The sequence below is a fragment of the Orycteropus afer genome, unplaced genomic scaffold (assembly GCF_000298275.1).
Source record: "Orycteropus afer afer isolate SDZICR_OR568_19922 unplaced genomic scaffold, OryAfe1.0 scaffold00135, whole genome shotgun sequence".
Classification (NCBI taxonomy): Eukaryota; Metazoa; Chordata; class Mammalia; order Tubulidentata; family Orycteropodidae; genus Orycteropus; species Orycteropus afer.
Genome location: NW_006921722.1, coordinates 2,632,113 through 2,644,293, shown reverse-complemented (window position 1 = coordinate 2,644,293; position 12,181 = coordinate 2,632,113). Strand labels below are relative to the sequence as shown.

Sequence of the window (12,181 nt, the reverse complement as noted above, 5' to 3'; positions counted from 1 at the left end):
AATGCGCATGCGCAGAGGACAAAGACTCGTCGCCTGCCGGGAATCGTAGTTCTGAGGACCAGTTGCCCTTTCGCCCCGCCCACTCGCCGCTGCCCACGGCGACAATGGCCAGCCTCTGCTACAAAGGCGCACGCGTAGTGGGCGCGCGGCCCGAGGCCTGCCGGGAGTCGTAGTTCTGACACGCAGCTGCGCCTTCGCCCCGCCCGCCTCCCTGCCGCGGCCTTTTCCGGCTTTTAAGGCCTAGGAAGCTCACGTCACGACAGGGCGAGGCCGTTCCGCCGAAATGTTGATGCGTCGCGTAGCAACCGCGGGCTCACCTTTGGAAGCTTGTTGTAGCTCTAGCCACGGTCCTGCCTTCCTCCCGCCCGTCCCCTCCCCCAAACTCCCTTCACCTAGGAGCTGCCAAACATCTGGATCGACCTGGGCACTGGGAGGGGTTGAATTTCTATCAGTATTGCGCTTTTGAACATTTTTTTCCCCGACCTTCTTCTCACATTCGTAAGCCCCGTGATTCTTAGTCCACTTTTTTTTTTTTTTTTAATGAGAACAAGACATCTCCTAGGAAGATGGTGGCAGAAAAAGAGACCCTAAGCTTAAACAAATGCCCAGACAAGATGCCGAAGAGGACCAAGCTTCTGGCCCAACAGCCGCTCCCGGTGCACCAGCCGCACTCCCTGGTTTCCGAGGGCTTCACAGTCAAAGCCATGATGAAAAACTCCGTCGTAAGTGATCTCCCGATTGAATGCACTTCTGCCGAGCAGGGAACACGAGGTTGTGTAGGTTGGCCCTGTGAGGGACACTGAGCCGTGTGCTGGGTGGTCTTCGCCAAACTGGCACTTGTCTGCCGGTGGGAGACCTTGCCCAAGAGCGTACGGAGGACAGGCTCGGTTGGTGAGAAACGATTCCGGGCAAGTGATGTACTGTCCCATTTCTAAGCACCTTCCTATGCACGCGTAGTTTCTTTCTAAACCACTCGAACTACACTTAGGCTAGTTCCTAGTTACTTATGGCTACCAAAGTCGCTCTCCTCCGCAAAGGACCTAGAGCTGAGTTCTTAGAAATCCCAGTCTTTTGCAAAATTTAACATGACCTCGTTTACAACTGGGAGCATAAGCTCATGAAATCATTTATAGTGAAAACTTTCATCTATTTAGGTAATTTTAGAATATCGTGGCTTTTACTCCCACAACACTCTTCTTACAAAATGCTATCAGCATGTTAGAATATTGAAAAGCCACTTAATGTGCAGTCTGTTTCTTCATAATATCCTTAAGTGATGCTTTTCAAATAATCCCATCTTCAGTGCAAAAATCCTTGCCTGTTAGTACAATTCATATTTTGTTTCTGTTTGTGGTAGTAAAGATAAAATATTTTTAATCCTATCAGAAAAAAAGATAAAAAGATTTAAAATGCACAAACATGGTCAGGCTACATGCATAATAGTTTAGTTAAAAAACAAACACACTTCCTATTTGTTAAATAGCTTTAAATTTGGTATTCTAAACCAGATTTTACTCCTGAGTAAGCACCTGTCTGGGAATGAGGCAGTAAATAATAAATGCAGCTTTCAAATTTGTATAATTTACACCCTGGGAGGATCTGACTTATTGCATTGTAACTCATTATGTTAAATGAGTAATGCTGCTTTCCAATGTCACGTTATTTGTTTTACTTAAATGTTGCAAACATAATACCTTATTCCTACACCACATCCTTCAAATATGTGAATGGAACAGATTACCTGCAGTCCTGTAAGTCTGATACCCATGTTGCTCCACAAAATGGTACTCTAGTTATTGGTATGTGTGTCAGTTGGTTTACAATAGTTGAAATTCTGGGAAATAGACTAATAACCCTGCCTGTTGTTACTGCAGTCTGCTCATTGTGTTTCATGGGAACAGGTTCTCAGGGGAGTTGATGCCTCATTTATCAGCCATACAGAATACCATAACCCTTCAAGTGAAACATTTATCTTTTCTTCTGTACAATATTTATGATGATCATTCCGATGATTTGTTTCCAGTGCTACATTTTAACATCACAAGTGTGTAGGAAAAAAAAAAAAGTCAAATTCTTTCTTTTGTTTTCTAAACCCATGTTCATAAATTCTTTTATTGTGTGTATTCTTAAACATGCAAACAGAAATCTCACCATGGAAAATCGAATGTTTCTGTATTGGGGGAAAATCCATGGCTGTGGAGTTGATTCCAAGTCATGGTGACCCCATGGTTTATAGAGCAGGACAGCTCCACAGGCTTTTGTTGGCTGTAATCTTGATGGAAGGAGACTGCTAGGCCTTTCTTCTGCGATCCCACTGCGTGGGTCCAAACTGCCATCCTTTAGGTTAGCATACAATCATAAACCGCTGCACCACCCAGCAAATATGCTGAGAACACGTAAAACATTATGTCATGAACTGGCTTTATTTATAAGCAACTTATTGGAGATGAAGTATCTTCTCATAGTTTTAAGGAAAACCTTGCAGTGCAATGTCTTTGTCTCTCCTGGGATCCCAAGGTGGGATTGTTCATTTGCTCATTCCATTTAGCAGAAATCTTAATTCTCAGATGCAAACATTATTCGTTCAGTCAATCAAGAATTAATGACAAAGCCAACTCTTTTTTTTTCTTTTTTTGAGCATCTACTACACGATAAGCAGTGTTGGGGATTTGGGATCAACGTTGCACGAAACATGTCCCTAGGAAAACGGCCATCACCACCCATAAAGTCTTGATAAAACAAAAATACACAATACTGTTTATACAGCCTAACTTCAATGCTTTGAGAGGTATAACATTTCAGTGTTTCTGTCTTTAGCAGTGTAGATCTTTGGGCATTTATACAGTTAAAAGATACTTAGCTCTTTCTTAAGATATATTTGTATTTAAAGGACATTGTATGCCAATCTCCAGTTTTCCTTAACCAAAACCCCATATTCCAAAAGCCATATTTTCTAACCATTTTCTGATGTTAGGGCTCACAGTCACTTCTCTCTTTCAAACCCTTGCTGCTTAGGTAAGTTGCCACTCCAGTGCTCTTCCACAAAAGATCTACTGACTTGTACCCTCGGAGGTTATATGGAGGCCCTTGATACTCTTTGGAGAGTGCTGTAGTGATAAGTAGTCAACCTTTAACTTAAACAGAGTTCGTCAGATGGGCTGTGCAAGCAGAGAGCCCGATCTAAACAGTAGGATTGTGCATGTGAGCATGCAAAATCAGGTACAAAATGATCAATGCCACCAGCAAGTAGTGTTTTTAGTCCAAGGTCAAATGTTCTTCAACAGTCAGCAGTGTCTTTATTTCCATGAAACTTTTGTTGCATTCTGTGTAACAGTGAGCAATGATAAAAGGCCTTTAATCAGGAAAAATCCTCTACATCATGTTATAATGTTTGCCTAAAAAGAATGATGTTGTTGTCGTTAGGTGCTGTCCAGTTGTCTCTGACTCTTAGCAGCCCCGCGTACAACAGAACGAAACAATGTCCCGTCCTGTGCCAGCCTAACAGTCCCTGCAAGAAAAAAAGGATGAGAGAGACGAACTTTGAAGATTTTGTAGTTCATTTTCCCTTTAAAGGTCTTAGGTACGAATGATAGAATCCCTGCCCAGAAACCACGACCCCAGGGTTGTTTTCACTTTTTCCGGACAGATGCTTTTTGTGCCAACTTCCCTTACCATTAGCATGTGGACCCGAGGCTATGCTGATGGAGAAGTTGTCTTCAACTGAAGCTTCATACAACAGCTTGACTTCTCCCTAATCTATAAATGTCTTATTCTCAAAGCTTAAGGGAATGGCACAAATACTAAAATTTACTTTATATCTGGAGAGAGTCTTATGCTTGCCAATCATATAGTCATCCAACACATAGCAGTAACAATCAACAATTATAAATTATTAATTAGACTACTTTTGTTGTTGTTGTTGTGTGCCATCAAGTCGGCCCCAACTCATAGCGACCCCTCCTTGGGTTTCTGAGGCAGTATCACTACGGAAGTAGGATTGCCCAACCTTCCTTCCAAGGAGTGGCTGGTGGGTTTGAACCACCAGCCTTCTGGTTAGCAGTCAAGTGCTTTAGCCACTATGCTACCAGAGCTCCTAGACTACTTTTAGAGAAACCAAATAACAATAGCTTAAATAAGATAGAAGTTGTTTCTGGTGGATTTACAAGTGCAGTCCCAAAGGGTGGGCAGTGTGTTATTATCTACAGCTGCTGTAGCAGTAATAACACAGGTAGAGGGCTTTCACAACCAGAAATTTCTCTCTCACCCTTCAGGAGGCTAGAGGTGCAGGACATTGCTCCGGGAGAGCTTTCTGTCTCCTTGTGTCCTGGTGCTAGGAGGTTCCCAGCTCAGTGACTCTGGATCCAAAGGATGCACTCTGCCTCCTGTTCTCTCTGGTGGTAATGCTTTCCTCTCTCTGTGTGTGCTTCCTCCTCCTTTCATCTCTTACAAGATAAAAGGTGTTGCTGACACACTCCAGGGAAACTCCCCTTAAATCAGATCAGGACTGTGATGAGATTAAAGGTGTTGCATCCACTGGAATCTTCTTTCAGCTGATTGACTTATCACCTAAATCACATCATGGGGCATCATGACATAACTGCCAAACTACAACATGGCATAACTGCCAAACCACTGAGAATCATGGCCAGCCAGGTTGACACATACTCTGGGGGTGTGCAGTGTAACCCATGGCAGGTAGTCTTCCACAGGAAGTAGGGGCAGGGGCATTTGAGCCTTCTTTATTCTTGTTCTGCATCCTCTAGGGGATGCCCTGGGGGTCAAAGTGGTCTCACCAGCACCAGGCTCAAATCTTAGCTTTCAAGGAGGAAAAAAGCGCAACAAGAGAGCTTCCTTTTAATGGTATGACCAAGATGCTGCACCCCATTTTCACTAGCATTCCAATGCCTAAAATTGAGTCATACGTCCACATTTTCCCATTTTACAAAATCATGTGAAAGACTGATCCCAAAGCAATTCTCAAGCCTCCATACTTGTTCCATTAGGAAAAAGGCTCCCATTCACCCAGGATGGACATAGCCACCTTTGCTCATCATTTTCTACTTTGTTTATAGTTCTTCGTGCTTGTGTTTTCTCTCTATGAGAGCAGAATCCAGCTTGGACTTACCTTTCCATCCTCATCCGCTCTTAACAGAGTACGCAATAAAGACTTAGGAAGTGAAAACAATCTGCCCTTTCACTTATCTTCTCCTTCTCTCTTGTTGCTATAATTTTCTTTTTTGGCACTAGTTTGAATTTTTTCAACCACCTTTCTCCCAGATTAAGAGCGTAGGAGATTCCTTCAAAATTAAGTCAGACCATGGCATTTCTCAGGAGGAGCTCTGGTGGTGTAGTACCTAAAGCATTTGACTGCTAACCAGAAGGCTGGCAGTTCAAACCCACCAGCCACTCCTCAGAAGGAAGATTGGGCAATCCACTTCTGTAGAGATACTGCCTCGGAAACCCAAGGGGGGTCCTCTATGAGTCAGAATCGACTCAAAGGCAGTGAGTGTGGTTCTGTTTTGATTATGGCATTTCTCACCTCAAACGCTTGGGGGCGTGGGCCGTCTCCCTCACAGTCCTGACACTCCTGTCAGGCCCTGCCTGCTCTGGCCACCTTTGCTTCTTTATGTTGTTACTTCTTTCTTGAGGGCTTGTTGTTGTTGTTATGTGCCGTCGAGTCGGCCCCGACTCATAGCGACCCCTCCTTGGGTTTCCGAGGCAGTATCACTACGGAAGTAGGATTGCCCAACCTTCCTTCCGAGGAGTGGCTGGTGGGTTTGAACCGCCAGCCATCTGGTTAGCAGGCAAGTGTCTTAGCCACTATGCTACGGGAAATCCTTACTGTCTCACTCCAGGGCTACATCACCAGCTCTGGAAAAGTTCCTGTCACATAGTGAGTGCTATATTCTTTAACTCAATGGATGAATGAATAAATGACAATAATTTATCCCATACTCAATCATCTTTAAATTATCAACTTCAAGAAATACTAATGGTGTTATATAAATATTACATATAGGAATGAAAATAATTACAAAATGTGCCGTGCTATATAGTGATTGTTTATGTGTATGAAATTGATTCAATTCTCACTTACAGTGACCCCATGTGACAGGTTACAGCTGCCCCATAGGCTTCCAAGGTTGTAATCTTTATGGATTTAAGGAGCGCAGTGAGTAAAACATTTGGCTACCAACCAGAAGGTGACTGGGTCAAACCCATCAGCTGCTCTGCAGGAGAAAGATGGGGGAGTCTACTTCCATAAAGATTTACAGCCTTGGAAACCCTGTGGGGCAGTTCTACTCTGACCTATAGGGTCAGTATGAGTTAGAATCAACTTGATGGCAGTAGGTCTGGTTTTTGGTTAATCTACCGCTGCAGATCACCAGCAGTTTTCTCCCAGGAGTGACTCAATAGGTTCAAACTGCTGACCTTTCAGTTAACAGCCCAGGGCTCCTTGTCTACTAATTAGCTTGTAATAAAAGTAATACATACTCATTATAAAATGTTCAAATGGTTAGGCCTGCAAAGGTTTTCTCCTAATGTTATGGGGAAATTTTATCCCTTTTCCCCTAGTCTTTTTATGATTTCAGATTTTTGTTTTTGAAGTTTGCTTCATCTACAATCATTTTGCTTTAGAAATTTAAGTAAAAATTCTGATTTGTATTTTTCCACATGGCTGGAGAATTGTCATATGACTCTTAACATACAGGAAACTGAGCTGTACCAAATATCTTCCTATTGAACATAAGACTTCTTTTGTTTAAATGGCCCACCAGTGCTATATGCATATCAGTTATACAATAAGACCTACAAGAGCCAGAATCTGTGTAAGGTGGAAATCTGGCAGAGGAGGAAAACTCAAGGATTAGCCAATAAAATAAGTGGTAGAGAAGTGGTAAAACTGCACCTGTCAAAGACAGAAAACTTGCAAGACCAGAAGCAAGACAGTCCAATTGGTAGCTTTGTTGTTGTTAGGTGCTGTTGAGTTGGTCTGGACTCACAGCAACCTCATGTACAATAGAACTAAACACTGCCCGGTCCTACAACATCCTCACATTCGTTGCTATGTGTGAGCCCATTGTTGCAGGCACTGTATCAATACATCTTGTTGAGGGTCTTCCTCTTTTTGGCTGATCCTTTGGTTTAGCGAGCATGATGTCCTTCTCCAAGAACTGATCCCTCCTGATAGATAAGGTGTCCAAAGTGCCTGAGATCAGTCTCCTCATCCTTGCTCATTAAGGGCCCTAGCTTTATGCATCCCTTCATTATATCCCTCTTGAATTTAGAGACCATCTCAAGAACAGATTTGATGCATTGAACACCAATGACTGAAAACCAGATGAGTTGTAGGATGACATCAAGAACATCATCCATGAAGAAAGCAAAAGGTCATTAAAAAGACAAGGAAAGGAAGAAAAGACCAAATTGGATGTCAGAAGACACTCTGAAACTTGCCCTTGAATGGAGAGTAGCTAAAGCAAATGGAAGAAATGACAAGATTAAAGAACTGAACAGAAGATTTCAAAGAGCAGCTTGAGAAGACAAAGTCAGTTATAATGAAATGTGCAAAGACCTGGTGTTAGAAAACCAAAAGGGAAGAACATGCTCAGTATTTCTCCAGCTGAAAGAGCTGAAGAAAAAATATGTCTTGAATTGCAGTATTGAAAGATCATATGGGCAAAATATTGAATGACGCAGGAACCATCAAAAGAAGATGGAAGGAATACACAGAGTCACTGTGCCAAAAAGAATTGGTCAATGTTCATCTATTTCAGGAATGCCATATGATCAAGAACCAATGTATTGAAGGAAGAAGTTGAAGCTGCACTGAAGGAACTGGTGAAAAACAAGGCTCCAGGAATTGATGGAATTCCCACTGAGATGTTTCAACAAACAGATGCCATGCTGGAGGTACTTACTCATCTATGCCAAGAAATTTGGAAGACAGCCACCTGGACAACTGATTGGAAGAGATCCATGTTTGTACTCATTCCAAACAAAGGTTATCCAATAGAATGAAAATTATCGAACAATATCATTATTATCACACACAAGTACAATTTGCTGAAGATAATTCAAAAGTGGTTGCAACAGTATATTGACAGAAAATTTACAGAAATGCAAGCTAGATTGAGAAGAGGAAGTGGAATGAGGGATATTATTGCTGATGTCAGATGGATCTTGGCTTAGAGCAAAGAATACCAGAATATTTATTTGTGTTTTATTGATGATGCAAATCAGTCAATTGTAAAGATCATAACAAATTATGGATGACATTGCTAAGAATAGGAATTCCAGAACACTTAATTGTGGTCATGAGGAATCTGTTGTTCGAACAGAACAAGGGGATAATCTGTGCTGATTTTAAATCAGAACAGGAGTGCATCAAGATTGTATTCTTTCACCATGCTTATTCGATCTGTATGCTGGGCAAATAATCCAAAAAGCTGGACTATATGAAGAAGAACATGGCATCAGGATTGGAGGAAGACTCATTAACAACCTGTGATATGCAGACGACACAATCTTGCTTGCTGAAAGTGAAAATTATGTGAAGCACTTACTTATAAAGATTAAAGACTATACAGTCTGCAGTATGAATTACACCTTAACATAAAGAAAACAAAAAATCCTCACAGTTGGACCGATAAATAGCATCATTAAATGGAGAAGACTGAAGTTGTCAAAGATTTCATACTACTTGGATTCACCATCAACACCAATTGAAGCAGCAGTCAAGACATCGGACGACGTATTGCATTGGGAAAATCTGCTGCAAAAGAGCTCTTTAAAATGCTGAGGAGCAAAGATGTCACTTTGAAGACTAGATGGACCTAACCCAAGCCATGGTATTTTCAGTCACCTCATGTGCATGTGAAAGCTGGACAATGACTAAGGAAGACCGAAGAAGAGTTGATGCATTTGAGTTGTGGTGCTGGCGAAGAATGCTGAAAGGACCACGGACTGCCAGAAAGGCAAACAAATCTGTCCTGGAAAAAGTGCAGCCAGAATGCTTCTTGAAAGCGAGAATGGGAAGACACACTTTGGTCATGTTGTCAGAAGGGGCCATTCCCTGGAGAAGGTTGTCATGCTCAGTAAGTGGAGGGTCAGTGAAAAAGGGAAAGGCCCTCAATGAAATGGATTGACATAGTGGCTGCACTGATAAGCACGGGTATAGCAAGGACTGTGAGGCTGGCACAGGTCTGGGCAGTGTTTCATGCTGCTGTATGTAGGGTCTCTATGAGTTGGAGGTGACTTGATGGCATCTAACAACAACATGTTAGTGAGATTTACACACATTGTTTTGTACCATTGTGGGTCCTTCATACTCCTTGTTGCGTAGTGTTTTAAGTGTGTGACTGTACTGCAGTTTATTTACTGTTCTTCAGTCAGTGCATGGCTGTTCTGTTTAGGGTTGTTAATTAAAATAACTAAAGTGATGGTGCCACTAGGAAAATTCTAGTACACTTTTTGGGTGATATATGTATGAATATCTGAAGATACATGCCTGGGCTTGGAATTGCTGTGTGCAAGAGTGTGCTCTAGTGGCGTAGTGCCTAAGGCACTTGACTGCTAACCAGAAGATTGGCGGTTCAAACCTACCAGCCACTCCTCGGAAGGAAGGTTGGGCAATCTACTTCCGTAGTGACACTGCCTCAGAAACTCAAGGAGGGGTCGCTGTGAGTCGGGTTGGACTCGATAGCACATAACAACAACAACAGAATATGCATTATCCGGACCCCTGGTGGTACAGTTGTTGAAGTGCTCTGCTGCTAACCAAAAAGTTGGCAGGTGAAACCTAACAGCCTTTCTGTGGGAGAAATGTGGAGGTCTGCTTCCATAAAGATTGACAGCCTTGGAAACCCTATGGGGCAGTTGTACTCTGTCTTATAAGGTTGTTATGAGTCAGAATCTACTCCAAGACAACAGGTTTTTAAGGGGAGAGTGTGCATATAATTGGCCCTAGGAAATATTAGCGAAACAGGTTGCCAAATTGATTTTTCGAATTTAAACTCCTTACCTTCTAGGTATGAGAGTGCTCTGTGTCTCATAGTCTCGCTAACAATAGGCATTTTTCTTTATTTTGCGATTTAGGCATTCTAGTGGGCATGCTGTGTCATCTCATTGTAGGTTTCTGGTAGCATAGTGCCTAAGGCACTTGACTGCAAACCAGAAGGCTGGCGGTTCACCACCAGCCACTCCTCAGAAGGAAGATGGGGCCATCTACTTCTGTAGCGATACTGCCTCGGAAACCCAAGGTCGCTATGAGTCAGGTCCAACTTGATGGCACATAACAACAACAACAACAAGTGATGTTAAAAGCTTTTTTTTTTTTCAATGTATTTACTGGCCATTTAGATATTCTGTTCTCTGAAGTGCCTTTTCAAGACTTTCCTCTATTTTTCTTTTGCCTTGATTGGCTTATTGATTTGTAGTACTGCCTTATTCATATTCTCTTCTCAAATATGAGCCATTTGTCAAATACGTGCATTGCAAGATCTTTCCCTACTCTGTAAGGAGAGAGAAATTCTCTTAATGGTGAATTTTATCTGTCTTTCTTTTAAAGTATATATGTAGTGGAGCAAATGATTGTCTTTAATTAATTGATTAATTAATTTATTCAATGTTCCTTACCAATTCCAGTTGACTCACAATGAAATACATATGCATTAAGATAAAAGGCTTTGAAAATAAATTAGAGTCATCAGAAACAAAATAGAACAAACGAGAGTGAAACAAGTAATGAAAAGTAATTAAAAAAGAAAGCCTAGGCTAGAGAAAAGGAGAATCAATTTTGCCTTTTATAAGGATGAGTATATTTATTGATTGATGTTCAGATTTAATTCTGGCTCCGTGGCATCTATGGCTGGAAGAGGAGCATTATAGACTTCTCATTACACAAAAGCAGGAGCCCATCAACCCCAGGAGGGAACTGAAGGTTTCTCAACAAAGGATTCTCAGAGAAATCCATCTCAGAGCATTTTAAGTATATGTGTTGTGCTATACCTACATTTCTGTTTCTTAGAAGAAATACGAATTGTATCAATAAAATATATCAGTGAGGGCCAAGTGCTTGATATTAAAATCTATCTTGGCAAATACGATTTTATACAGGCCTGAATGGACACACTACATTCATGTAGGTCCAGTTGGATCCAAGAATAGAGTTCACAATGCCTGCAAGAGACTGTAGGTTGTATGTTTTGTTAGCTCTGGATGTCAGATATCTTAGTTCATTTTATGGGAGGTGCATGAGCACCACTGTTTTCGTAAGTGGTGGGATAGGAGGTGTGTGATGCATTGAAGCACAGAGCTGGGTACCTGGAAAGAGTCCAGGCCTGGGCAGGTGTCCAAGAGGGGATCATGCCTAGGAATCTGCAAGATTAGGAAGACCTGGGGAAGAGCTAGGGGAGTGTGCGAGGGCTCAGAGACCAGAAACGGAGCTTCCAAGGCACTCAGCTTTCAATATTTAGTTTCATACAACATGTGAATTGTTTAATTTCTGCTTGTTCTGTTCATTAAATATTATAGGTATATATGTTTTTAAAATGTTAAATTGGATGTATTTTAAAGTACATATATAATTTATGAAGAATATATGTATATACATACACATATGTATCACTTGTATATTTATTTTGTATTGTGAATTACAGTGGTACAAGCATACCTTGTTTTATTGCGCTTCACAGATACTGCTTTTTTTAAAATTGAAGGTTTGTCACAACCTTGCACTGAGCAAGTCAATAGGCACCATTTTTCCAACAGCCTGTGCTTACTTCATGTCTCTGTATCATATTTTGATAATTCTCATAATATTTCAAACTTTTAAATAATGCTGTTGCACACTTGCAGCTGGAATGCTCCTTAGAAGTGAGAATGGCCAGACTTCATCTCACCGACTTTAGTCATGTTTGTCAGAAGGGACCATTCCCTGGAGAAGAATATCATGCTTGGTAAAGTGGAGGGTCAGTGAAAAGGGGAATGCCCTCAGCGAGATGATTGGCACAGTGGCTGCAATGATGGGCTCGGGTGTGGCAGGGATTGTGAGGCTGGCCCAGGAGCAGGCAGTGTTCCATTCTTTTGTGTATAGGGTTGCTGTGAGTTGAAGCCAACTCGATGGCACCTAACAGCAACAGCAACAACAACAATATTACACACTTAATAGACTACTGTT

General features: G+C 41.7%; 1 protein-coding gene across 1 annotated transcript in view; it reads left to right on the top strand.

Annotated features, from left to right (window-relative positions):
- The first annotated feature begins 566 nt into the window (after positions 1-566).
- Positions 567-12,181, top strand: part of PACRG (parkin coregulated) — a 738,437-nt gene continuing 726,822 nt past the window's right edge. The window contains exon 1 of the mRNA XM_007945256.2: positions 567-722. Coding sequence (XP_007943447.1) covers positions 567-722 — 156 coding nt within the window. The remainder of the gene's footprint in view (positions 723-12,181) is intronic.